The sequence below is a fragment of the Hyperoodon ampullatus genome (assembly GCF_949752795.1).
Source record: "Hyperoodon ampullatus genome assembly, chromosome: 12".
In the NCBI taxonomy this organism is placed as follows: Eukaryota; Metazoa; Chordata; class Mammalia; order Artiodactyla; family Ziphiidae; genus Hyperoodon; species Hyperoodon ampullatus.
In genome coordinates, this window is record NC_136925.1 from 45,925,509 (window position 1) to 45,952,458 (window position 26,950).

At 41.2% G+C, this 26,950-nt stretch overlaps 2 protein-coding genes and 1 long non-coding RNA gene across 4 annotated transcripts in view; 1 reads left to right on the plus strand and 2 right to left on the minus strand.

The window, feature by feature from the left end:
- Positions 1–2,244: 2,244 nt before the first annotated feature.
- TSPYL4 (TSPY like 4) lies at positions 2,245–3,631 on the minus strand (the record flags this gene model as incomplete). Its single annotated transcript, XM_079716294.1, has 1 exon — positions 2,245–3,631. The coding sequence occupies exon 1, from the start codon at positions 3,487–3,489 to the stop codon at positions 2,245–2,247; it is 1,245 nt and encodes a 414-aa protein (XP_079572420.1). The 5' UTR covers positions 3,490–3,631.
- Positions 3,632–15,960: 12,329 nt separating this feature from the next.
- TSPYL1 (TSPY like 1) lies at positions 15,961–17,271 on the minus strand (the record flags this gene model as incomplete). The annotated part of the gene is made up of 1 exon (XM_079716622.1): positions 15,961–17,271. One exon carries the CDS (start codon positions 17,269–17,271, stop codon positions 15,961–15,963), a length of 1,311 nt encoding a protein of 436 aa, XP_079572748.1.
- Positions 17,272–17,527: 256 nt separating this feature from the next.
- Positions 17,528–26,950, plus strand: part of LOC307061461 — a 33,846-nt gene continuing 24,423 nt past the window's right edge. The window contains exons 1-3 of one of the 2 annotated variants that reach the window (XR_013811187.1): positions 17,535–17,690; positions 18,445–18,769; positions 20,102–20,398. This is a non-coding gene — a long non-coding RNA (uncharacterized lncRNA). Of the gene's footprint in view, positions 17,691–18,444; positions 18,770–20,101; positions 20,399–26,950 lie in introns of those variants that run through there. The other variant, XR_013811186.1, reaches the window with a different exon arrangement.

A 26,950-nucleotide genomic window follows, 5' to 3' on the forward strand; every position in this document is an offset into this window, starting at 1 on the left:
GCCAGAAAGCATAAATGGAGAAAGGAATTAACAGGACTTTACTCAAACACAGTGAAATAAGGAGCATACACCATTAATCGTTCACATATTCTAAAATAATACAAAACATTTAGACTTGCATTTTTGTGTACAAAAAACTACTGGTGAATTCGAGGAGTTAGGAAAAACTGAAGGAAAACGTAACTCCTCCCACCGTACTCTTTAAACATCAACCACTTTCATTCTCCCACCTCTCCTGGGAAAAACCTCAGGGGCCTCTCCTCCTACCCCTGACCCTACAGGGTTCCAGTCTTTCCTGTTTACCTTCTCAAGCCCAATCCACAGCAAGCTCATTTGTTTTCAGTTTCTACAGCCTAGGACACCTTTCCCACTGCTCTGTGTCCAGACATCCCAAGCCCCGTGGAGCAGACTTTCACACACCCCCTTACCCCCTAGGAGGGAGGCTTGGCAGCTCCCACAGTGCAGACTGCAGCCCGCTGGTTAGGTCAGAAGCAGGGAAGGAAATGCAGAATCTGAGGACTGAGAGCCAAGAAGGCCGGGCAGTAGGATGGAGGCTGTGGGACATCAGGGCAGTCAAAGAACAGCACAGAGGACACGAGTGACCCTCAAAATGCTGCCTTGGGGTTATTTCTAAGTGGTCCAAGGCCCAAAAAAGAATTTCCATGCTTAGAAAGGTGGAGTGAAACTAAGTTTTGATTGCCTTGGATCACAGCCTGCTCTGGGTCTGTCTTGAAGCCATTACTGTGAGGCCCTTCTGTCTCTCCTCTCAGCTTCTCACACTAAAGCTCAAGAAAACACACAGAAGGTTTTGGTAAATGGATGAGGAAGAGGATGGGGTTGTCAGAGTTGGCCCAAAAAAACAATGCCCATAAGTAGGCAATTAACCTACAGGTTTTCCTTTGAAATGTTTAGATTTTGCTAAAGGAAGTGAGGTGGAGACATGAGGGCAGAAGACAGCAATAAGAGATCTGGAGTCTGATGCACAGTACCTTTCTCCTTCTGGACACAACCAAAGGGAGAGCAAATTAAAAAGCCTGCTTTGCCAGTTTCGTTTTCCGTTTCTGAGCTGTAACTGCTTCTGAGATGAAGGGGGGGGGCGGGGTGGGGGAGACGGAGACAGAGACAGATGCATAACAGGCGCCACAGACCAGAAAGACCTCTTCGTCGGTGCCCCCGCCCTGGCAACTTTGTCATGTTCAGAATGGGTGCGGGAGGGGTTGCGAAGGGGATGCCTAATAAAGTTGCCTAGATTAAGGGTGGTTTGTCAGCTAGGGCTCAAAAAGGCTAACTGCTGGAAGGGACCCCCCACCAGCTTTGCTTTGGACGCTGTGATATTATGACTGCCCAACCTGCCTGACAGCCAGTTGGGTTTATGGGTAGCCATTTGGGGGGCAGGGAAGGGGATAGTTCCTGTGTGCTACCCAGGAGCTTAAGTCTACAGATAGTTCCTGAAGAGGAAGGCGATGGTGCCTGTGCAAAAGCTCATCCAGAAGGCTGAGTGCGGGTTCGGGTGGGCCGTATCACAGGCCTTCATACTCACCAGTATGTGATCACAATGCAGGGTGCCCAAAGGCATAAGAAGACCAACATGATAACACAGAACACCTGTCATCTGTTACCTCATTCATGCCTAGTAGCCACCCACCAGCCAGCTGCTGATTCTGCCAGATAACCAGCAGCGTGGATGGCATGGACCCAGGAAGACAGTTGGAAACCAGTTACTGGTAGCCTGGAATGTTCAGTTTGGGTTGATGACTGGCATCATCTACATAAGCTTCATCTTGCAGCAGTGAAACTCAAAGATCTTGCCACAGAGTACATGGGTATCAGGAGGACAGCCTGCATAAAGTATGAAGCCCAGCTAAGTATTTGCAAAGGTATATCAAGCTTCTTTGTGGTAGACAACCACTTTAAAAACTGGGAGAAGGCTATCGTCAGGGCCAAGGGCATGCAAAAGAAGGGAGTGCATATCTACAGTATCATGTGCTTGGCATAGAAGTAGTGGAAGGCCGTGCACTTGGAACATGTAACACGATGCAGAACAGCAGGAAGGCTCAGAGGAAGAAGAGCATAGGCATATAAGCGATTATCTTGCCACTGATTTCTGAGGATTTAGAAGGACAAAAGGACAAAATAATCCAGTGTGAAGAGAAAGTAAATGGAAGACTGCATGCTGTTGGCTAAGCACAGGTCCAAGAGGAGGTGGTAAGGAAACTTGTGCAGGAGCTTCTCACAGGGCAGGAGTTAGCCGGACTGGAACCTGAAGGTCCTGGAGCTCTCCACTGGCTGCCTTGCTGGGTCTCGAAATCCTCTGCGGGGCCCATCACCCATCAGGTAGTACTGGAGGGGATTGGGCCACAGTTCTGCTTTGATAATCTCTGCAATCCTGTCGAATTCTAGGAGGCTGTGGTCTGAGAACCAGTTGAAGAAACTGGGAATAGTGTTGCCTTCCCGGTTCCTGTGGATATGGGACTGGGGGTCTTGGCCCCGGTGCCAGCGGATTGGCGTGGAAAGAGACACCACCCGGCCAGAGGATCTGCGTTCATATTCCTTGACAAGCCCCTCATTTCGGAAGTAGGGGTTGCTCTGAAAGATGAATTTGAATTTGCAGCCTGCTCTGGGGTGCTTAAGCTCCTCCACTTCCAAATTGATCATGTACCTCATCATGTCTTCATCTTGGCCACTGATCATAGGTGACAGCTGGGGATGGTTGCGAAAGGCAGTGACCCAGAAACCTGGGATATTTTGGATGATGAAACTTCTGCGCTGCATATGGAGCCTTCGCATACGGCCAAACTTGCGCTCCAGCTGAAGGAAGGCCCTGTCAGCCTGGGCATTTACATTTGACAGCTCCTGATCGATGGCTTCCAGCGAATCCATGCAGTTATTGATCTTCGGGGCCCTGGCCCGGGCCTCCTCCTTCGCTCCTCCTACCACCTTTTTCTCCTTCTGCATCACCTTCTTTTCCTCCACCACCGCCTCCGCTACTCCCTCCTTTTCCGCTGCTGCTGAAACAGCGCACTTTTTTGTCGTCATTTCCTTGGCTTTCGCCCCAGGTATCATCTGAGACCCCAACCTCCCTGCGCCACAGGCTTCTAGAGCCTTCTCGACAGCAGGGCTGCGCAGCTCTCTACGCTGACAGCCATTTTCCTGGCTATTGTCGGCTGCCACCGAGGTGGAGGCAGAGGCTGCTTCCATGCCCTCGGTGGAAGCAGGAGCCTCTTTCTGGCCCGCTTTGGTCGCTACGCGGCCGCGACTCCCAGCAACCCGAATGCGGAGCGCAAGGCCACAGCCCGCGGGGTCCCGGGGCGCGCCTCCCTCTGCGGCGGTCTCCAAGCCGCCCTCACCTGTGTCCGCCATCACCAGGGTGGCCCCGGTTTCCTCGCCCTGACACTGCTTTAAGTCCGGATGTCCCGGGGCATGGTCGGGAGTAGCGAGACCGCAGGTTTTAGCGACAGGGAGGTTGTCGCCCTCATCCAGGCCGCTCATTTTGGTAGAAGTCACACCTGCAGGAGGAGAGCGTCCGTTGTCCTCCGCCGAAGCCGCGCTCCACCCCTCGCACCACCCCTCTTTTCCGCTCTGAGGGATGCTGCTATGGCAACCGGTGACGTTGGCGGTAGCGTCTCAACATCGCGCGAGAGTTCGTTGCGTCTTATGATTATGCTAGTCTGTCAAAGGTGTTTTTTTGTCTTTGTTACAAGATGTTATGAATTTCGTGAGTCTGGAAAAGATTTGGCTTGCATAAATGGATACAGACCAAACTCGAGCAAGTGAGAACTGTGTTAATGTGGATTTCTAAGGCTCTGAATGAATTTCTAAGGCACCTACTGTCTTTTAAAATACTTAACTGCTAAGAAAGGTTAGTTATTGTCTATTCAGGTCAGCTCATGGGGCCTCTCTTATATAGTAAAGTGGTTTCAGCAATTCGCAGCCCTTCTTTAACGTACGGATTCATTGCTGTTACCAAAGAATTGAGATGAGCAGGTTTTGATTTCTAAGAAAAGTGTTGCCGTGTTAAAAGTGATGATTTTTAAAAAATTAGGAGCAGCTAAAAGGGAAGTTTCTCTCATCCTAAGAAGACATAATAAAGGATTATTTCAATTTGCCTTACAGATTTTAAAGTATATGTACTTTGGCAAACACCTTTGAAGCAACTGGACAACTGTCAGAGCAACTGTCAGAGTTTAATTGGCAGTTTTTTTCACTCTTACTGTTAGGTAATGATGTATCTTACAATCAATGTTTTAGAGTAAATGAAATAAGTTGCTTTCAAAAATGGAATGTATAAACAGTGGAAAAAGATTTTGTTTTCATATGTAGGATAGTGGTAGGTTCTAGGCTTAAATAATAAATTTTTCATCTACATGAATATTCAGCAATGGATAATTAGTTTATATGGGGCACTGTCTATCACATTGCAGGATGCTAGCGTCCTTAATGCCCCTGATGAATGCCAGTAGCACCCACATTCATTGTATTGATAATAACCAAAATAACTCTGGCAAATTTCCCAAGCATCCTCTAGGGGGAGTTACACAAACACATTGAGAATCATTTTTTTAATGCTTGTGGATGTGGTATTCCCATTCCTGGTCACTAGAGGGAGGAAGTAGACTTTAAAATAATCTATTATATTTAAAATATTTTATAGAACAATTTTAAATATAATAGCTGGCTTCATTATTTTTTAAAAAACAAATAATGAACCAAAAAATTAATAATAATCTGACTAGTTTGTAGTTGGTGTTAAAGTTTAAACCGTTCCAAAGAGAATATTTATGCCAATTTATGCCAACCATACATTCATTAAAAGAACTAAGGTATGAGTTTTCAACAAATGTTTCATGCTCTATATGTTTTTCAAATTGAATCATAATCTTTTTTTTACTTAGGCTATCACTGTTACAAAATTAAAATTTTCTCAGACAAGCTTGTTTGGTTATGATGACTCCCTGTGACAGCATTTAGCCACTCACCCCACCAGAAAAAAAAAGCCTTGCTTTTACCAATCATAAGGGAAATCAGAGACAAGGTCCCTGACCTGAGTGACCTCATGCCTTTGTATGCTGGGTGTGATGGTTGATTTTGTGTGTCAACTTGACAGGGTTAATTTGACAAATTAAATATTATTTCTGGGGATGTCTGTGAGGATCTTTTCTGGAATTAGCATTTGAATTGGTGGACTCAGGAAAGTGTCAGTAGATTGCCCTCCCCAATCGGGGTGGGCGTCATCCAATCCAGGAAGGCCTGAATAGAACAAAAAGGTAGAGGGAGAATTTGCCCCTTTTACTTCCTGCCTGAGTACTTGAGCTGGGACATCAGTCTTCTCCTGACCTTGGGCTGGTAATCATACCATCAGCTCCCCTGGTTCTCAGGCCTTGGGATTCAGATGGGTATTATACCATTACCAGCTTTCCTGGGTCTCCAGCTTGCAGATGGCAGATCATGAGACTTCTCAGCCTCCGTAACCACTCAAGCCAATTCCTCATAATAAGTCTCTTCCTGTTGTCTCTATTTCTCTGGCAAACCCTACTAATATGCTAAATAAAGACACAGATGTTGGAATCAGACAGATCTGGCTTTAAATCTCAATTGTGCCACTTACTAGCTGTTCAGTTTGAACAGGTCACTTGACTTGTCTGAGCCACAATTTCCTTATATATAAGATGAATATAATAAAACTTAATTTACAGGACTGTTGTGAAGATGAAATATGTGTAAAGTATCCCAATGGGCTTTCAATAAATAAAAGCTGACTTGGTCATTTTTATTATTTTTATGTTAAGTTTTACCTATATTGAATACACTGCAGACAGTACAAAATCAATGTCAAATTCTGTTATGAAACAATAAGTATATCGAAGTTCAAAGATGAAAGAAATCCATAAATCCATAAAGGGTGAAGCAGTAAGTGAAAGAAAGCAGAGTTGAATTGGACCAAGTAAATATAATTGGAATAATCTGAGAAAAACATGAAACATTAGGATGTAGTAATAATACTGCAATGTTCCAGTTATTTCTAAATGATTCTAGACATATAGTATATTTCCAGTTCATAGAAAAAGTTTATTGCTGGAACTAAATGCATTACCTCATTCTTCCACATAATATTACTTTATAAAATACTTTAAGGGAAAAAATTCTGTGAAATATATACCTTTAATAGCTAATTGGAGAGGATTCAGCAAAACTGACCCAAGAGTAAACTTGAGAAATTTGGCCATTACTTAACAATAGTTGACTACAACAGTACCTAGACTACCAGGTACCCACCAGTTCTTAGGCCCATCTCAACACAACTCTTAATTGCACCGTGCTAAGAGAAGGCAGAGCTTGGTGAAAAGGATAAGTATCTGTTATAAGTAATCACTCTGTTGACTCAATTAAACTTCAATAAATATACATCCTCTACATTTCTTAGTGATATCAGCAGTTCTTTATATCTCAGCTGCCAAATTCCAGAATGATATTAAAACATTTGACATTTGGCCCATTCTGTTCTTCTGAGGAAAAGTAAAACTAAGCATTTAACTCAGACAGTAAATATCAAAAATTATATTTTAAAATATAGGAAATAGATATCTGATGGGGTTTGGATACCTTCTACTGTTTAACATGAAGATAAACAGATATATAAAGATAAATAAATAAACATATCCTTTTTAAAACCATTTATGAATGAATTAGGAATAACTTTCAATTAAGGCCAAGATACTTGTACTTAACTAGGATTTTATATATGTTTTTATGCCAAAGTTGCAGGCTGCTGCAATGTGGTAGAATGTGCTGTAGCTTTAAATAAGAAACCCTAATTGAATGCAGCCTGTGCTGCTTACATCTAGATGAATACATTTCAATTTGCTGAGCCTCTATTTCCCTATTTATTAGTAAATGGGAATAGTGGTATGGAAACCTAAAACAAGAGCATACATGGAAATTCATGATATTTCTAACAATCTGTGGAGAAGGTTATGGAGACAGAGATGTGTACTTGAAGGAGAACTGGTTATCCCCAAGGCTCAAATTGTGACTCGTGGGACAAGGAATTCAACTGTGATTAAAAGGTCAGAGAAGCATCTTGTAGGCATCTGAATGTGCAGAAATGGAATGGGAAGCTCAGGGGGATTCTTGAGGGTGCCCCCAGGGAGATTGTTATTGAGTATATCAGTATTACCTACAGAACAATATGCCCTGAGCAGACTGAACTTCTTCAGTGACCAGAGGATAACAGAACTTCTTAGTTTGTAAGTTAAGGGTATCTCCAAAGAGATCTATTTTGGCCTGGAATTAAGGGAGAAAAAGTTAAAAAAAAAAAAAGAAAAGAAAAGTAATTCCAAAATTGGAATTATACTACAGCATGAGAACAACTTGCAAATAGTCTTGCAAGTAGAGTCAGCAACTTTTAAGAACAGGAGAGAAGCCAAAACACTGGAGATGGGCAAATGGAGTTCCAGTTTTTGAATTCTCAACAATATTTTAAAATGTGCTATTTATTGAGGTTATAACTTACATACACTAAAGTGCACGAAATTTAAGTGTACAGTTGGACAAGTTTTGACAAGTGGTTACATCTGTGTTATCATCACCCAGATTAAGATGGGGAGCATTACTATCACCTCTGAAAGTTTGCTCGTGCTTCTTTCTAGTTACTCTCCCCAATCTACTTTTTGGATTTCTGTCACCATAGGTAAGTTTCCTGGGCTAGTGACCTTCACATATATGGAATTATATAGTATGTACTCTTTTATCTGGCATCTTTCACTTAACATAACGATTTAGAGATTCAACTATGTTGTTGCATAATCAAGTTTGTTCCTCCTTGTTACTGAGTATACACTACATGTAGTGTTCCATTGTATGAATACATCATAATTTATTCATTCACTTGTTGGTGGACATTTGGTTTGCTCTAATTTTGAGCTATTGTGAATAAAACTGCTGTGAACATTCTTGTGCTGTGTGTAAATCATACCTTAAGAAAGAAAACAATGACAAATACCAAAAACAAACAAAATCTATTATTAGGTAACATCTTTGGTCACTTAAAATAGCAAAGAGAGAATGGCTGAGGCAAAAACAACAGTGAGGTGGTAGGGGTTAAATATTTGGAACTCAGTGTTAACCACTATTAATGTGATCACGGAAATGCAAATTGATTCAAATGGGATATGTATACTGAGTAGAAATCAAGCAGGGAACACACTATTTTCCAATACTAAGCTTTCCTGAACTCTGGAATCAGAGTTTGAAGCTTAAAAAAAAATGAAGACTTGGAAATGAAGACATTCACAGGCTTCTGTGTACAAATCATGCTTTTAGTAGCTGTGGCTGATTCTGCAATGCCAATCTCAGATCCATCAGTGGGCCTCAACCTCAAGAAATGTGTGCTGAAGCCCTCAATAAGACCCATATTTCTAGAACTTTGTAAAGGAGTACATGAATCCCAAAATAAGTTTCTAGATATATGGTCAATTTGGGGCAATGTTGGGTCTTATCTAGAGCTGTATGAAATAACCCACTTTCACCAATAACTCTTCACAATAATATATGCTTCCTACTTACTTCTTATAGTCTCTAATTATAGAACAATCTTTTAAATATGAGTATTTTTATTACTTTGATGGAAATTGAGCAGGTCTATAAACTAGGCTTTTTTTTTAAAGGATTTATTTTTTATAAATTTATTCATTTATTTATTTTTGGCTGTGTTGGGTCTTCGTTGCTGCGCACGGGCTTTCTCTTGTTGTGGTGCGCGGGCTTCTCCTTGCAGTGGCTTCTCTTGTTGAGGAGCACGGGCTCTAGGTGCACCGGTTTCAGTAGTTGTGGCTCATGGGCTCTAGAGTGCAGGCTTAGTAGTTGTGGTGCACGGGCTTAGTTGCTCCGCGGCATGTGGGATCCTCCTGGACCAGAGCTCGAACCCGTGTCCCCTGCATTGGCAGGTGGATTCTTAACCACTGCGCCACCAGGGAAGTCCTAAACTAGGCTTTTAATTGTGCACTTCTGTAGTTATTTGTTTTCTAATTTTGATGATTGATTAAAAATAAGCTCTATAACATCATTCTTAATATTTCCCCAACTTTATTTTGAAAAATTTCAAACCCACAGAAGTTGAAGTAGTAATATTAAATTATTATTAATACTGCCTTCGAAAAAAAAAGCAGGGTGATAAATAGAGGTAAAAAAAAAAAATCACTAAGAAGTCATTTTCTTTTTTGACAAGGAAATTTGAAAGACAAAGCACATCTGCTATAATGGACTGCATCTGGGAGGAAATGGCACACTTTTCTAACCCCTCTGCCTGGAGGGGGCATCTTTCCCTAATTCCTTAAGAGGTGCCAAGTATGCTTGCTGATGCCCTAGAACAAAGTTAAACCACACACACACACACACACACACACACACACACACGATAACAGGTGGATCTACAGTTGATGGAAAGATCGTGTCTTAAAGATGCTATGTCACTCTGAAAGGAAGATCCTGGGAGGGAGAAGTTCAACAATGAGGTGGCTACAGACTAGATTTGCAAACGACATGAAATTAGGGAGAATTACTCATTAGAAAGAATCCTCCAAATGTGAATAAGTTAGGAGAATGAGCCTAACAGAATAAAATTTAGTATAGATACGTGTAAAGTGTTGGACACAAAGTTCAATAAAATGCAGTAAGATGGTGAAGCCAAACTCAGCAGCATGTGAATACTTTAAAACTTAAGGGTTTAGTAAAAGGGTAATATTGCTGCCCCCAAAGCTAATGCTCTCCCAGGATCCATTTAAAGAAATAATACTATTCATAATAAAGGCAGAAAAAAAAATCTCATTGTTTTGTTATTTGGATGTTATTTTGTTCAGTTCTGGGCACCGAGTTTAGTAAGAGCACTGGCATAATAAATCTTGTTTAATTAGCATACAAAACAGAGGAGGAACATTGAAGGAACTGATATATAGCCAGGTTGGTGAGGGGACGTTGAGAAGGATGTAATGAAGATCTTCAAATACTTAGAACTCTTTGGTGGAATCAGGCTAATTCCATTCTGCAAGACTACAGGGGTCAAAATAATGGAGCAAATGTGCTGTGAGGGAACTATATGCCAGGCCCTTTGCAGTAGCTAGATGTTGTAAGGCACTGGATTTCTGAGTAAATTTAACAAAACTGAAAACGAGTGAGCATTCCCTCACTTCAGGAGTCCAAGGAAAGGTTATCCATGATTCTAAAACCTGTCTGCACCTTAAGATCTAATTTAACTGGTTTGAGGGAGAGCCTAAGCATCAGGAATTTTTTCAAAGCTCCCCAGCTATTTATAATGGGCAGTCAGGTTTGAGAAATATTAAGCTAGATGACTACTTGTCTGGATATGAACTAAATAAGAAATTAAAATGAGAGGCAGGTAAATGGAAATTAGTATTTTTTAGTTACATATTATATGCCAGGCATTGTGCTTGGCATTTTCACACTCTAACCTTTATTAACTATGTTAATACTTGGAATCTTTTAGCACAGTGCTTGGAACATAGTAAGCTCCCAATTGGTTGCTGTTATTATCCTCTCTATAACCATATAATCTATTCTCCAAATATATCCTGGGAGAATATTAGCTTATAATAAAGAAATTATCATCCCTGCATTATGGACAAGGAAACTGAGGCTCAGGGAAGGTATTTACTTTGGCTAATGCACTAGGTGGTAGATTGTAAAACTTGAGTTAATCCCAATTTAAAACCAGCGTGTCTTCCCTGTCTCTTCAAGTTGCTAATAAGACATTTGGTTATTTATAAAAATTAGCAATTTACCTAACTGACCTTTTCCTTTTTTTTTTTTTTTTTTTTGTGGTACGCGGGCCTCTCACCGCTGTGGCCTCTCCCGTTGCGGAGCACAGGCTCCGGACGCACAGGCTCAGCGGCCATGGCCCACGGGCCCAGCCGCTCCACGGCACGTGGGATCCTCCCGGACCGGGGCACGAACCCGCATCCCCTGCATCGGCAGGCGGACTCCCAACCACTGCGCCACCAGGGAAGCCCGACCTTTTCCATTTTTAATAGACCCATTTCTTCCTGGCCTGTTCTCAAGGAAATTATATTAAATGCAAATCCTGAAAAAGTGAAGCTGAGAAGTAGACATTGTTTTCCTAACGTAGCCCCATGGAAATTCTTCTGTAGGTTTCGAGAACCTCTGAAGTCAGAGGAAATAGATCAAGGTGACCCTACAGAGCTCAAACACTTCAAGCAAACATGGAGATGGTACTGTTCACAAGTGAAACACCTCCCATTCTGATGAATGGATAAAGATTGTTATCTGTCACTTGTATACAATCTAGGACTTCAATTATATACTAACATTGAGGGAGAGGAAGATGGCCCTGAGGGTATGGTCCTGATCATATCTGACACCTTCTCCTGGCCACATTAAGCCCCCGAGTTTTCTTATGCACATAACTAGTTTGAGGATGTGAATTTGCTGAAGAGGAAACATCCAAAGAATGGCACCCCCTTAATGAGATAGTTCCTCAAGGGCAAGGACAACCTTTACTTTATCCCATATAATCCTTAATATAGTATCCAATACAAAATAAGTAATAATTGCTGCAAATTGTAATTTTCACTACACTTTAGACGACACTAATTTTCAAAAATAAAATACACTTTTCAGGAAGGTACAGAGAACATAAAAATATAAAATAAATATTAAAAAATAAAATCAAATATACTTCTTCAAGTGGTGAGCATTGAATTGACTTGGTCCAAAGCTAGCTTGGGATTTTTTTTTTCTGTTGCTGGCCAATTGTTAAAATTTGGAGCCCACATAACATACACAAAATGGTGTGTTTACTGACTGAAATCATTTTATTTTCTGAGCTTCATGTACATCTGTAAACCAAAAAATACAGACCATTTTATTCTAGAAAAATACGAAGCTGTAGGTCATAAACGTTGTTAGAGACTATTTATTTATTTATTTATTTTTGGCTGAGTTGTGTCTTCCTTGCTGCGTGCAGGCTTTCTCTAATTGCGGCGAGCGGGGGCTACTCTTCGTTGCGGTGCGCCGGCTTCTTGTTGCGGTGGCTTCTCTTGTTGCGGAGCACGGGCTCTAGGCGCGCGGGCTTCAGTGGTTCTGGCTCACGGGCTCTAGAGCCCAGGCTCAGTAGTTGTGGTGCACGGCCTTAGTTGCTCCATGGCATGTGGGATCTTCCTGGACCAGGGTTCAAACCCGTGTCCCCTGCATTGGCAGGCGGATTCTTAACCACTGTGCCACCAGGGAAGCCCGAGACTACCTTAAATAACCAATGTAACTATCAGTGCAAATTTGGCACCCATATCTACCTTACTTATACCCCAAATTAGTTTACGCAATACGTTTTACGAAGTACTGAGTATATCTTAGGTACTCAAAAACAAATTGATTAAAGACATATAATTTTACCTTTTACCCATTTGCTTCTAGCTATACTTTATGCATCCGGAATTTTAGCTAGATAAACCTTGCCCTAAAGTCACAAAAAATTTCATGGGGAGAAAAGATTAACATGTTAAACTTTTACAGATATTTTATATGCTCTGATATATTCATCAAGAAGTCTAGAACCACGCTGTCCTATATAAAATTTACCAGCAGCCACTTTTAAAAAATGGGTAAGTAGGGGAAATTAATTTTATTAATATATTTATTTAACCCAATATATCAAAAATATTTCAATATGCAATCAATATAAAAATTCAGACATTTTACATTCTGTTTTTCCACACTGTCTTTGAAATCAAGTATATATTTTATACTTTAGCAGATCTCAATTTGGACTAACCACATTTCAAGTGCTCAATAGCCATTGGTGACAAGTGGCTACTGTATTAGACAGAACATGTCTATAGAGGCTAGCCCCCTTTCTATCCAGTGTGATCGTCACCTTAAAATGTACAAAAACAAAGCACATAAAAGTTGATCCAAAATTAATGCCCTGTTAAAATGGCAAGTGAAAAGTTAGTTATAGTGTTTAAACCTTTTCTAATTATGTAAACAAGAAATTTAAGAAAGGTTTTGCAAATTTGTTGACAATCACTTTCACAAATGCCTTGAAAACTGTCTTCTTCTTTCCATTACGTCACCAAAAGTCTTTTCTGGGTACTAAGTTATTTTGTTCTTTTTTTCCATTTGAGTTATTCATTTTGTCATTCAATAAATATTTATATGGTGACAAGTATGGGCAAAACATTATGCTAGATGCAATAAGGAGGGTAAAAGACACCCTACCTCTGCTTTCACAAAGCTTTCAAATTAGAAAGAAAGGGAAAGAGGGAATAACATGTGAAAGTATATCTCTTTATTTTATTTTACTGTATCACTGTGTCAATTATTTGGACATCAGTCTTTCCCCAATTCTTTAACAACAAAGGGAATGGTCTTCTCATCTTCCCAGGGCCTGACAAAATGCCTTAATATTTGTGGAACTCACTATAATGAATTATTACATGTTATTTTCTAGAACAGAGGTCCCTACAAAGTACACTAAGTACAAAAAGAAATATTTCATCTTCCCTAAGAAAAATAGAAAAACTATATGGCAAAAGAGTTATATATGACAGGCCTTAAAGGATTTGACACAGAAGGTGGTGAGGTTTGAAGAAAACAAGTTTCTACAGCTAAGAAAGTATAAGGATAGAAGAGTGTATCACTCATGATAAGAACTCTATGAATGTTTGCTTACTAAATGCACAAGTGAATAAAGAGAGTCTGAATGACCTGAGAATATCATTTATAGAGACAGAAATGAAGGCTTTAAGGAAGCGAAGGGGGGATGGTGTTACACAAGCTGTATGGAAAAGAATGCAATCATGAGTAAGAAGTTGAAATTGTTACCATTTTAAAGTAAAACAACAGAAACAACAAACCTCCCTACCAGAAGTACAGTAGTGTTCCTCATTTTCTTACTTTTGGGATAATGCCTATTGTATCCTATTTAAGAACTTTAATTAAATTCTATAACCTGCCATCACCTAGAACAATTTCTTCATGTGTGTTTATGCGCAGGGTGAGAAATAAGAAATCTAGCAGAGTAACATGCTTTTATTTTACCGTCATGCATATAAGGAAAGACAAATATATCAATGGTATACTTTCAAAGAGACAGAGCAACCTCACACGTATTTATGCTACTTAGGAAAAGAGACACATTACGAAGTTGTTAACTGGGCAAATTATCAACACAATTCAGCCACACATTTTGAGTAAGTTATTTTTCCATGAAGACAACAATTTCCAAAGTCTTAATAATATGACAAGAACAAGTTATTCAAATTATATTTCTAAGGATACGGTTTTAACAGAAACAAGTTGAAATCCGCTATAGATATTCATTTAAGTCTCTATATCATACAGGAAAATAAGACTGTTCCAAATGTTCCCAACTGAAAGCAAAATAAAGCCTGTACAGCTCAATTTTCCCAGTAAGCAGAAATAACATAACAGGATTTACTAAATACTAGTGAAATAAAAGACACAGTATTAATCCTCCTCATAAGGTCAGTCAAATGAAAATGAGAGAAAGCACTCAAAGTTGCATTGCATTTCTTTAAATTTCTCTTCTCTAGACAACATATTTAACATTCCAAGACCCTTCAATTCTCCCATGTTTATCCTGAGAAAAATAACTTCTCTCATCACCACTGACAGAGCAAGAAGCTTCCTTGAAGGCTCTCAGTCTTAATTTTAGGCCCAATTTTTACCTGGCTCATTTTTGCCTGTGGTCTTCTGTTTAGTTTCCCATGCTTTGGGCACCCATCACAGTATCTTTAGTTCTTCCATCCATTAGGGCCTAGATATCACTTTTCATTTAATCTAATAAATCTGTCTCCCTTTAAACCCTCTAGATGTTGCTAAAGTGGGTGGAGGATAGGGAAGAAAGCAGAGGGAAATAAGAGCTCTGGTAGTCTATTACACAAGACAACCTGTCTCTGGAAATAATGGAGAGCCAAATTAAAACTAAAAGACCTGATTCTGCAGATGTTTATGAGCTATCACTTCTTTTAAGAGCCAGGAGAGAGACAATGGAGAAAGTGTACTGCCACCTTGGCACTTAATCACGCTCCCGATGAGAAAAGGAGGCACAAAGAGGTACCTAGGTTTTGGCTGAATTCACTAGTTGAGGCTGAGAAAGCCTGGTACTTTGAATGGACACCAGCCTTAGACCATCCTGCCACAAGGACGAGTCTAACTTGTCACCTCAACCACTTGCCTGACAGTTAATAGGGTTCTGGATGATGGGAGTGAAGGGAAGAGGGTGGGTGTGAGGAATAGAGGAGAGGTCTTTTGGGGAGAAGAATGGAAGGTCTTTTGTGTGCCGGCAGGAAACCTGGAGACTGTTTACCAGAAACCAGAGTGGGGCTGACAGTGGTCTAGAAGATGTTCATCCAGTAGGTAGCAGCCAAGGGCACAGCCAGTAGCAGACAGCGACAGGTGGTGACCAGAGGCACAAGAAGAGCAATGGAGTCACATAAATCATACAGGCCAAGTGGTCCACTGCCATTCTCCCTTGATATCATTAAAGGCCCGCAACTGTCCACAGGCTATATGCCTGTACTGCAGAGCAAAGTGGGTAGAATGGGCTCCTAGACAAATCTAGAATTCAAGGTATAAGAGGCAGACCGGAGGCCCTGGGAACAAACAGGGTCCAAGTAGTGCAGATAAAGGCAGTGCAATTTACAGCATCACAAACTTGGCTTAGGAGTGGTGTGAATCATGGCCATGCAGCATGTGATATTAATGCACATGTGGAAGTGGTGGAGCGTGGTCATGATGGTCTCAATCTTGAGGCTGAGAGAACTGAATGTCCAAGGGAAAAAGGCTGCAGAAATGTCAGAAAAAGAAAGGGGGGAAAAAAAAGTAGAAGGCATACCCATTTCTGTTGCCCAAGCACAGGTCCAGCAAGGGGCAGAAAGGGACTTAATGCAGGAACATTACCAAGGGCAAAGTTTAACCAGACTGGAACCCAAAGGGCCTGGGGATCTCCACTGGCTCCCTTATTGGGCGACGTCTGGCTCTATGGATTCCTTCACGCAGCAGGTAGTACTGCAGTGGATTTGGCCACAGGTCCTCTTTGATAATCTCAGCAATCCTGTCAGACTCTGGAAGGCTGTGGTCTGAAAACCAGGTGAAGAAATTGCAAACGACCTCTTGGTTCCTGCGAATGAAAGACTGGGGTTCACGGCCCCGGCGCCATATGATTGGAGTGGAAAGAGACACCACTCGGCCAGAGGCTCTGACCTCATATTCCTTGACAATCAGCTTGTTTCGGAAATAGGGGTTTCTTCGAAAGAAGAACTTGAACTTGCAGCCTGTTCGAGGGTGCCTGAGCTCCTTCACCTCCAAGTTGGTTATGTATCTTAACATCTCTGCATCTTGGCCCCTAATCATGGGGGACAACTGGGGGTGGTTCCGAAAGGCAGTGACCCAGAAGCCCGGGATGTTCTGAATGATGTAGTTCCGCCGCTCCAGGTAGTGTCGACGCATCCGTCCGAACTTATGTTCTAGTTGCTGAAAGGCCCGGTCAGCCTGAGCATTCACAGTGTCCAGCTCCAGCTGGATGGCCTCCAGAGGGTTCATGCGGAGATCCATCCGCAGGGGCCGGGGCCCTGCCTCCTCCACCACTCTATTCTCCACCATTTCTATTTCTTCACCTACTGGCTTCTCCTCCATCTCCATCTCCTGCTCCACTCCCTCCCCCGCCTTCACTCCTTCCTTCTCCGCCACCTCCTCATCCACTGCGACTGAGAAGAGGGGGCCCTCTTCAGTCTTCACTTCCTCAGCCTTCGCCTCCGCCATCAGCTCAGATCCGAACCTCTCCGCGCCACAGGTTTCTAGGGCCTTCTCCCCACCCGGGCCCCGCGGCTCTCCCCGCCGGCCGTCATTTCCCCGGCTGCCGTCCGTCGCCAGGGTTACAAACGCCGCTTCCAATCTCTCTCTGGGAGGCGGAGCCTGCTCTTGCCCCGCTTCGGGCGCTACGTAACCGCCATCCCCACCGCCTCCGATCTGGGGCTTATCGTCACAGACCGGATCTGCGGGAGCAGCGCCGGGGTCGCCCCGCTCCTCTGGAAGCTGGAACGGTGGGAGCGCGACGGCTTCGAAGCTCCCCTCACCCGTCTCCGCCATCACCTGTGACGCCTCGGTTTCCTCACGGAGCTTCAGGCACCTGGGAGAATCCGGGTCTCCGGGGGCACGGTCGGGGACGGTGAGACTGTGGGTTTCAGGGAGAGGCGTCCTCTCGACCCCATCCGGGCCGCTCATGTCGGCAGCAGCCAGACAAACGTCACGCTACCGTCTGTTTTTCCCTGAGGAAGCCGCGCTCGGCGAAAACCCGCCGCTCTCGCCACCCACTCGCTGGTCTCGCGAGCGTCTCCGTGAGGGTGACGTCACGGCTGTAGCTCCCACCCTGCCGCGAGAATTGGCAAGTCCTGGCGTGGCTTACCTGGTACCCTGCGATCCGAGCGTGCTTTCATAGTTTTATTCCTATGAATTTAATCGGGTGGACTGGTAGTTTGACTTACGTAAATAAATGTGGCTCGCACTCAGAGGCTGAAGCAGTGAGGACCCTCCCTGCGATGCATCTGGAGAGTACCTCCAGCTTGTAGGGATCCCAGTACTACACTGCCTGCTGTAGTCTGAAAACATGTTTTTCTGGTGTTTGGTATTTTCTAGGCAAGAAGGTAAATCTACTCCCTGTTATTCCATAATGGCCAGGAGCAAAAATCTTCTCTTTATTTTTAAACTAAGTTGAATAGCAAATTGTTTCCCTTTTCTCAAGTAGAAGTGAAATGAAAATATTCTGGCCTCTGACATCACTGGGAGAAAAAGCTACTGAGCGACTTTTCACCACGAAACTGATGCATATTTTTCCTTGCTAGTCTTACCTTTATAATCTGCATCAAAGAAGAGCTTGTCCTGCGTAATGTCTGCAGGAATTAAGTCAGGATCGATTTGCTAAATCTTGCTCCATGGCCCCTCACTGCAGGAAATAGAAAAGCTATTTCCAGCCCCGTAAACTATTAATCTATTAACGAGTTTAGTTCTGCAAGGAGGTAGGAAAGGTTGGCTTTGGTGAAGTATCTATTCATGGTAATTAGCTCATAGAGCTAACTTTAAGAGGGATGTCAGTGTCTCTGGTTGTTTTAGTTTGTTGACTTGTGAGGAAAACTGGTGTTAGAGAGTTAGGAGGCCTCAGAGAAATACCGGTGGAGGGGCCACCCACTGCCATTTTTATGAAGAAAAGCCAGTTAAAACGGTAACCAAGATGGTCTTAAGTAGAAAAGAAACTGCATGATGCCAGCTTTCAGTTAGTTGCCTCAAGGTGAAAAAGAGGCAAACTTTTTTTTTCTATTTGCTTTGCCTTGTATAGTAGACTGAATAATGGCCCCCCAAGATGTCCATGTCCTAACCTTCAGAACCTGTATGTTATCTTAGGTGGCAAGAGGGACTTTGCAGATTTGATTCGGTTAAGGAGCCAGAGATTGAAAGATTGTCCTGGATTATTCGGGTGGATAGACCCTGTGTAATTATGATGATAAGAAGGAGGCAGGCGTGTCAGTGTGAGATGTGATGACCAGAGCAGAGGTGAGAAAGAGAGAGAAAGAAGAAAAAAAAAGACTTGAAGATGGAGGAAGGAACGAAGATCCGAGGTATAAAGGTAAACTCTAGAAGCTGGAAAGGAAGGAAGAAGATTTTCCCATAGAGCCTCCAAAGGAATGCAACTGCGCCAGCACCTTGATTTCATCTAACCTCCAAAACTGTAAGATAATTAATTTGTGTAGTTTTAAGCTGTTAAGTTTGTCGTAATTTGTTAAACAGTGTGAAATGAACACTCCTTGGGTTGAGGTTTGGTTGTGTCTACGTGTGGCTCAAGTTTTTCCTGGCAGCATCCCCTTCAGCCTCACCATTGCTTCCCCTGAGGTCTTGCCCAACAGCTACGATGTATCATATCTTGAGTCTCTTTTTGGCTATCAAGTCCAGAAATATGCTTAGGCAATACGTACACAGAAAGGCAAAGTTAAACCCAAAACCTACCATAAAATACGTCTGAGAAGACTGTGAACTCCAGGACAGGGTCATGGTTTTGTTTAGTACTGTTTACCTAGTGCCTGGTACACTGCCTTCCACAGTGTTGCATAGATTATTAGAATGTTAAACAAAGGAACAGATGCACAAGCTTGGTGCTTGCAGAAGTAAGGGGCACATGGGTTGTCACCCTGCTCTCCTCCCTGTCAGCCTCCAGCAAACCAGAGGACTGCTCTACTGTCTTCAGTAACGAAATCCTAGTCAGAATGAATTTGGACATATGCATCAAAGCCTCAGAAAGCATAGAAAAACCACAGGGAAAACAGTTTTGTTTTACAAATAATGTATATTTGTGTGGTCACACTGTATGACAAACAAACACTGAAAGGACTGACATATTTGGGTGAGCTTACATAGCAAAGCCTCAGACCACCAGCACTGTATTTCCAATTTCTCTCTCATTTATGAACAAGCCAAGGTAATGATTCCAAGCCTTACTTCATTTCTGTCTGCAAGAAATGGATATGAGCCTGTTATGCATGGCTGAAATTACTTTTGTATAGATAAGAATGAATAATGGAATTTTCCACAAGGCCCACTTCTTCCTCATTACTATGAAATCATCCTCTGTCTTGGAACTAGAATAATTTAATTTGGCCTAAAGTGGAAGCTTTTATTACTAACATGCCTTCTATTTTTGAGCGGAAGACAGTATCAGGCTTTGACCAGTACTAGAAGATGTGGCTTTATTTGTCCAAGTCACCATTATGATGTCTGAAAGTATAATTAATTAGTACTCTAACTGATAATGTTAGGAAAGACTCCAGTGATAGATGGTGCGTGTAAATGTAATCAGGACTGTGGTGAGTGTAATTTCCCCCAAGAGTATTGAGACACTTTGGGGGGAACCCTTCCTTCTCTTATTGTCAGTACATTTGAAAAATACCATGATATGGGCTATTTGATTGAATGAATCAGAAATGAGGACAAACTTAAATTTCTTCTAACTTTAATTATCTGAAAATCACAGTAGAGAAGTGATTATGATTATAACTCTTTATTATAGAAGATGGAGGGGCGAGGTTATGATCACTTTGGAGTAAGTGCTCACTTTTGAATAAGAGAAGGAGCAGCTAGAAGCAAGGATTTAGAAGGAAAAGCAGGTATGTGTGTTCTATGCCATTTCTTTTTTTTTTTTTTTTTTGTGGTACACGGGCCTCTCACTGTTGCGGCCTCTCCCGTTGCGGAGCACAGGCTCCGGACGCGCAGGCTCAGCGGCCATGTCTCACGGGCCCAGCCGCTCCGTGGTATGTGGGATCTTCCTGGACCGGGGCACGAACCCGTGTCCCCTGCATCGGCAGGCGGACTCTCAACCACTGCGCCACAGGGGAAGCCCGCCATTTCTTTTTTTAAAGAAAGAGTCCGCTTGTCAGAAGGAACTGTCTAGGATTTCAACCTGAACCAAGTCTCACATGCTAAAGGAGTTACTTTGCCATGCAGGGAAAAAAAAATGTGGTTGCTATTTGCCACAGAAGATTGTACTTATTATAGTAGGGCTATTCCTTGTGAGTTCTTCCTTTTTTAACCTAAAACCTTAAAAGGGATATGTGTCTCTTTTATATGATGCAGGTTATCCTGCTCTCTGAAACACACTCTGTTTGGGCAGATACTACCCATTCTGTAAGACCTCACCACAAACCTTTCTTGCTTTAGATCGTGCTAGGCATTTTACATGCATTAAATTGTCAAACATTATAGAAGAGGAAACAATAATGCTGAGAGGTTAACTGCCCTAACCAAGGTCATACGCTACATTTTGCCTCCCTCTCCCTAACTCTACCCCTAAGGTAGAGTTCCTTTACCACTCTACCACTCCTCCTCTGAACTCCTGCAACTCTTATGAGCTGTGCCATGCAATTTAGATGTAATTATACTCTTCCTCTTAGTGACCCTGGTTGTTTCATACATGTCAGTCTCATCATCCCAGCATCTCAGCATCATCCCATGAGATAGGAGCCCAGTTGCTTCTTCCTTTGTATTTACTCAGCATAGCATGGAGCTGAGATTTTGGTAGATTCTTAAGGATATTTGTTGATTTGAATAAATTAAAACCTTGATGATCTTACAAAAACTAACACTGTGTCTATACTGCTTTACATTTTACTTGATGAGGGAATATATTTTGGTTGTGTTTCATATATTACTAAGATGTATTTGTACACTACAGAGCAGTTGTTGGGCAGTTGGCAATAAACCCCACTACCCCCAAGGAATCTAATATATTCTAATATGGTATCTGTGAGGAAACATTCACAAAACTATGAAATTATTCTCCATATATCAAGGAATCATTGATTCTTCAGGAAAGATTTCTCAGATGGTAATGATCTTAGCAGAAGTTCAGACATCTTTGTTTTGCAGAATGATATATTTTATGCTTGTAATTAATGAAGCTTTCACATATTTACTGCTTCTGATGTACCAGTCACTGTTGTAAACACCATCCCATTGTATCATTTAGTTCTCATAAGAACCCTGTGAGGTAATGCTGTTATGACCTTCATTTTACCCACTAGGGAAATGAGGCAGAGACTGAGTCACTCAAAATTACCTACAGGGCTTCCCTGGTGGCGCAGTGGTTGAGAGTCCGCCTGCCGATGCAGGGGACACGGGTTCGTGCCCCGGTCCGGGAGGATCCCACATGCCGCGGAGCGGCTGGGCCCGTGAGCCATGGCCGCTGAGGCTACGCGTCCGGAGCCTGTGCTCCGCAACAGGAGAGGCCACAACAGTGAGAGGCCCACGTACCAAAAAACAAACAAACAAAAAACAAAAAACATATGAAATTGGTGTGACTTTGAAGAAAACCTGGACACGAGTTGAGCACTGTTTTAAGAAATACAGCATCATCAAAATACTCGATAGCAAGAGAATAATTTTGTTTTGAAAAACATGGATGTTGACAACTCTGAGTCAAAAATTTTCTGAATATAAAGAAGTTTTAGAAACACCTTAATTTATTTTGCTTTTTTTTTCTTTTATATGTGTCCAGGTGTGTTTGACCTGTGTCTAAATATGTCTAAAGGAGCCCTTTAAATAGAGATAAAATTATGTATAAGAATGCATTGTGTCGGGCTTCCCTGGTGGCGCAGTGGTTGAGAGTCCGCCTGCCGATGCAGGGGACATGGGTTCGTGCCCCGGTCCGGGAGGATCCCACATGCCGCGGAGCGGCTGGGCCCGTGAGCCATGGCCGCTGGGCCTGCGCGTCTGGAGCCTGTGCTCCGCAACGGGAGAGGCCACAACAGTGAGAAGCCCGCGTACCGCAAAAAAAAAAAAAGAATGCATTGTGTCATAGCTTAATTGGCAATGTTTTTCTTCCCTTTTCTCTGTCGTCCTCTCATTCTTGGTGATATTTAAGTAATATTATGTTTTACAACTGACAGTGTTTTGTCAGATGAAATGCCATAGTTTCCTTCCTGGAAAATTCATTGCATAGTAAAACAGTGCAAACATATTTTGTTTTTATATGTAAAATGATGTTAAATTCCAGGCTCAGATAGATAAATATGAATGGGTTTCCCTCCCAGAAATAGACTAGTGTCTTGTTGATGAGGACTTCCTGCGTGATATCTAGCATCCCTGGCCCACCTAATGAAAGCCAATAACAACCTCCATTCTTTGTAATATCTAAAACTCACCTCCACAAATTTCCAAGAGACCCCTTAGGAAAGTACCGCTTCTACAGAGATTTTCTCCTTTGAATACTTGGGGGTACGGTATTCCCATCGCTTTTCACTAGAGGGAGCAACTCGTCTCTAAGAAAGTGGTATATCTAGTCTATGATGGAAGAACTTTGGAATGGTCTCTCACTATAAATGAAATACTCTTGTAATTGAAATTGAATCATAATCTTTTATTCCCTCTAAGCTGTAATCGTTACAAATTAGTTTTCTCACACAGGCTTAGGTTTTTTATAATGGCTTCCCATAATCAAATCAGGCCAAAGTATCTCATATGACCCTGCCTACTCCGACAAGGCCCCTACCCTGTATTACAGAAGTCATGGACCCAGTTTCAAGTTCCAGCTCTGCCACTAACTAGCTGTTTGACCTGGACTAGTAACTTCATCTTTCTGAGTCAGTTTCCTCATAGATAAAATAGAGATTATAATACATGCTTTAGAGGCCTATTAAAAAGATGAAATAGGATACTGTAAAATATTTAACATTATAAGCTTTCAATGAATAGAAGCTGGTACTATTATTTGTATTGTTTTTATGCTAAAATTTACATACATTAAACTATTGTCCATGGTATAATAACTGGGTACTAAATTGCATTATAAAACAGATAAGTGTATAGGAGTTCAGAGGAGAAAGACATCCATGTGGATTAAAGTAGTCAGTGAAAGCTTCATGGAAGAAACGACACTTGACTTGTATCCTGCTATGGGTAAAAGGTAAGGGGCTTGAGAAGGAGATGGGGCATTAGGACATAGTAAGCATACTTGTCCACTGCTCCAGTTATTTCAACATACATTCTAGACCTGCACTGTCCAATATAATGGTCAGTAGCCACATGTAGCTATTTAAATTTAAATTAATTAAAATAAAAAATTCATTTAATCAGTCACATCACATGTCAGGTTCTCAGTAGCAACATCTGGCTAGTGGCTACTGCCACATTTCATTGTGGCAGAAAGTTATATTGGACAATGCTGTACTAGACATATAGCTTCAGGTGGTAGAAAAAACGCTTGCTAGAATTAAAATGCCATACAACAGAGAGAGGTTTATGCTTCATAAAGTTCTTAGAAAAAAATTATTTATTAAAATTCATGCTTTCAGTTAACTTTTTTAGCAAAAATTGTGTGTGTTTATATTGGGAGTAAGTATTCTCACTGGAAGTACTTATCTATTGGCTCACTTAATATCAAAAAGATAATCCAAATATTATGCAACCCACATCCTTCACTATAAAACTTACAGATTTAAAATAACTTACCAAAGTGAGCCATTACCCTTCAGAGAAAGGACTGAAGCTAAGTGAATCAAATTCAGAAAGAGTTAGTTGAAAAATTTGTATAATTACATTAGTCATTTAAATAACCCATAAAATGTGTTCTTGGTGAATGAACTCCTACTGTATTTTTAGTAAGATGAAAAAATTTTTAATAAAATGAAAAAAAATTAATGGAAATAGTTATGTAGATTTTAAAAATTTTACTATGAATCATAGGGATTTGTTTGGTACAATACTGAAAATCGACAGTAAAGCCATTGAATAAACATGATTTTTATATTTGAAAGCATCTCAAACTCCTAAGGTTAAGAAATTTCATACAAGGGAAAATATTTCTTTGTCTTTTCTAGATAAACTCTTTAAACATTGTTCCCATGAATTTGTGCTGTGGCTGTTAATTAAAACTCCAGAGCTCATATATAAGTTACAAAAAAATCAGTAATTTTTTTGAAGTACAGCCCCACGGTCAAAGAACCTTATTGGAATAACCAGACTGTCATGATGAAAAACAGCCCTCTTGTTTTAAAGCAAGTTTCATCAAGGTCATTTATACTTTGCACATAAAAATTAATTCAATATGAAAAGTTCTTATTATAGTGTCTAACTTGATACTTTGGTTTTCTTTCATAACACTTCATCTGTTACCTGAGAACTCTGCCTTGTGAATTCTTTGGCTCTAAGACTATATTACAACTTCCTTGAGTTTGTAAGCAATCCATTCTATGCACATCTGTCTTAAAAATGTGAATGGTTGATTTGGAAGGAGACCATCATTCATTCATTTGATCATTAATAGAAACTATCTCATCTTCCTGTATGACATAGGTAGAATTCACCTTATTGGAAAGATGAGGAAATCTCAGAGGCGTCAAGTGACTTGCCTAAAGTTATATAGCTAGTAAGTAATGTAGTGTGGATATAAACCCAGTTTGGCTGACTTCCAAGCTCTTTCTGCTATGCCATGTTGCTTTTCTGATTTTTTTAAATCCTTGACAGTAACCAGGGAACTCAAGGACTGTTGGCTCTTTCCTGATAACTGCTTTTTCCAGGGTTTATATTTTCAGTGCCCACCACCCAGAGCATCATCCTACAGTGTTGACTGCATTGATTGAATGATTACACACTGAAATCCAGCTTTAACAACCATGGAAACTGTAATGTATTAATCTAAACAGAACATACAGCTTTTAGGAGACAAGTGCCCTCAGTGGAAGCATTTATTAAATGTGGAACAGATTTAAGAAACAGTACCGCCTGCTACTGCTGATATTTGTAACTTAACAGCATTTCCAGATTCTTAGACGTGGGGTTCAAAGAGTTCATTTGCAATGAATGAACTCAAGGGTAAAAAGAGCTCTGCCTGTAAATATTTCATTAGTTTTCACTGTACTATACTCAGGGGGAAATTTTGAAAGTAAAGGTTTGTTATCAGGAAATGCATGAAGTCCAGTTTGAAAATAATTCTAACTTACCCTGAGAAAAGAGTGGTAATCTGCATCCTTCCCACTTAGCATTTCATCTGCCCATATATAGTCTCTCATTATTGGAAACATTTCCCTGATTGTAAAAACCGAACAGGATCATCTTAACTACTTTCTTCTCTCCCAAAGAGAGGAAGTGTTCTGGGTTTATCCCCAGTGGAAGTGCTGATGAAATGCTGATCCTAGAACTGTGTTACTAATACAACAAAGTAAACAGAACACCCAATCTAAATTTGCTAAATTTTCTAGTCACCATTCTGGTCTGCATTGTCTTTGGAGCACAGTAGATTGGAGGCATAGATTGGAGACCTGATCACTCTATTTTGTCTTTCTAAACTGTAAACTCAAAACATATTTGTTGGTGTTTACTACATGCAAGACACAGAACTGTGTGATAGGATTCAAAGATCTGAAAGACGTGAACTTTGTTCATTAGGAATTCATGCCATTGTGGAAAAGATAGAGAAATAGATAATTATAATACCAGATGATAAATGCAGCAAGAGTGGTGTGAGCCAAGGGCTGTGGATTCACAGAACAGGAAGTTTATGTTCCTATAATTGACAAGAGAGCTGTGTAAGAATTCACAGAGGAGATAGTTTTGAGATGAGTCCTAATAGAAAAATAGGATTATAACAAGAAGAGGGAGAGAGAGAATTTCAGGCTGAAGAAATACCCTGAGCAAAGACCTGGGACTCAAGAAGGAGCTCAGACAGCTTGGGGAATGGCTGAAAGAGAGGGCAGTTAGTTGGGGGTAGGGGTGATAATTCAATAAAATGGAGTCTAATGACTAACAGTTTCTTATATACTTGTGTGTGTAATATACATTATTATATGCATATAGTATATATATGCATTTTAAAACCCTGTGAATATTAGAGGATATTGGAGGTCTTTAAACAGGGGACTAACATACATTATATCAGATAATAACTTAATTGCCAAGAAAACGGCTTGAAGTTTGTATGGTTAAAGGCTGGGAGATCAGTTGTGAAATGTTGAAATGATTCAGACAAGGATTAATGAATATATCTTTAGAAATGTGGTAGTAACAGAACAGATGACTTCAGAGAAATAATAAAAGAACTGATTAAAAAAACTAGATATGAAGGTGGGCAAGGAGTTGAGGAAGATTGATTTGTTTTAGTTTGGACCACAGGGATGGGTGGAAATGTAAGTTATGAAATATAGGCAGAGGGTCAGGTTTTGACGAGAGGGGAGAAATCATGAGTTCAGCTATAGACAAGGAGAATTTTGTTGTCAATCTGAGGTGGCCCTTTGGAGATACGGGAAGATAAATTCGGGCATTTGTAGGTCAGGAGAAGAGTGTGTTCTACAGGTAGATTGGGACCTAATCAGTGTATGGGTGATAGTTGAAACTATCAGAGAGGATGAGAACACCAGAAAGACAGGTA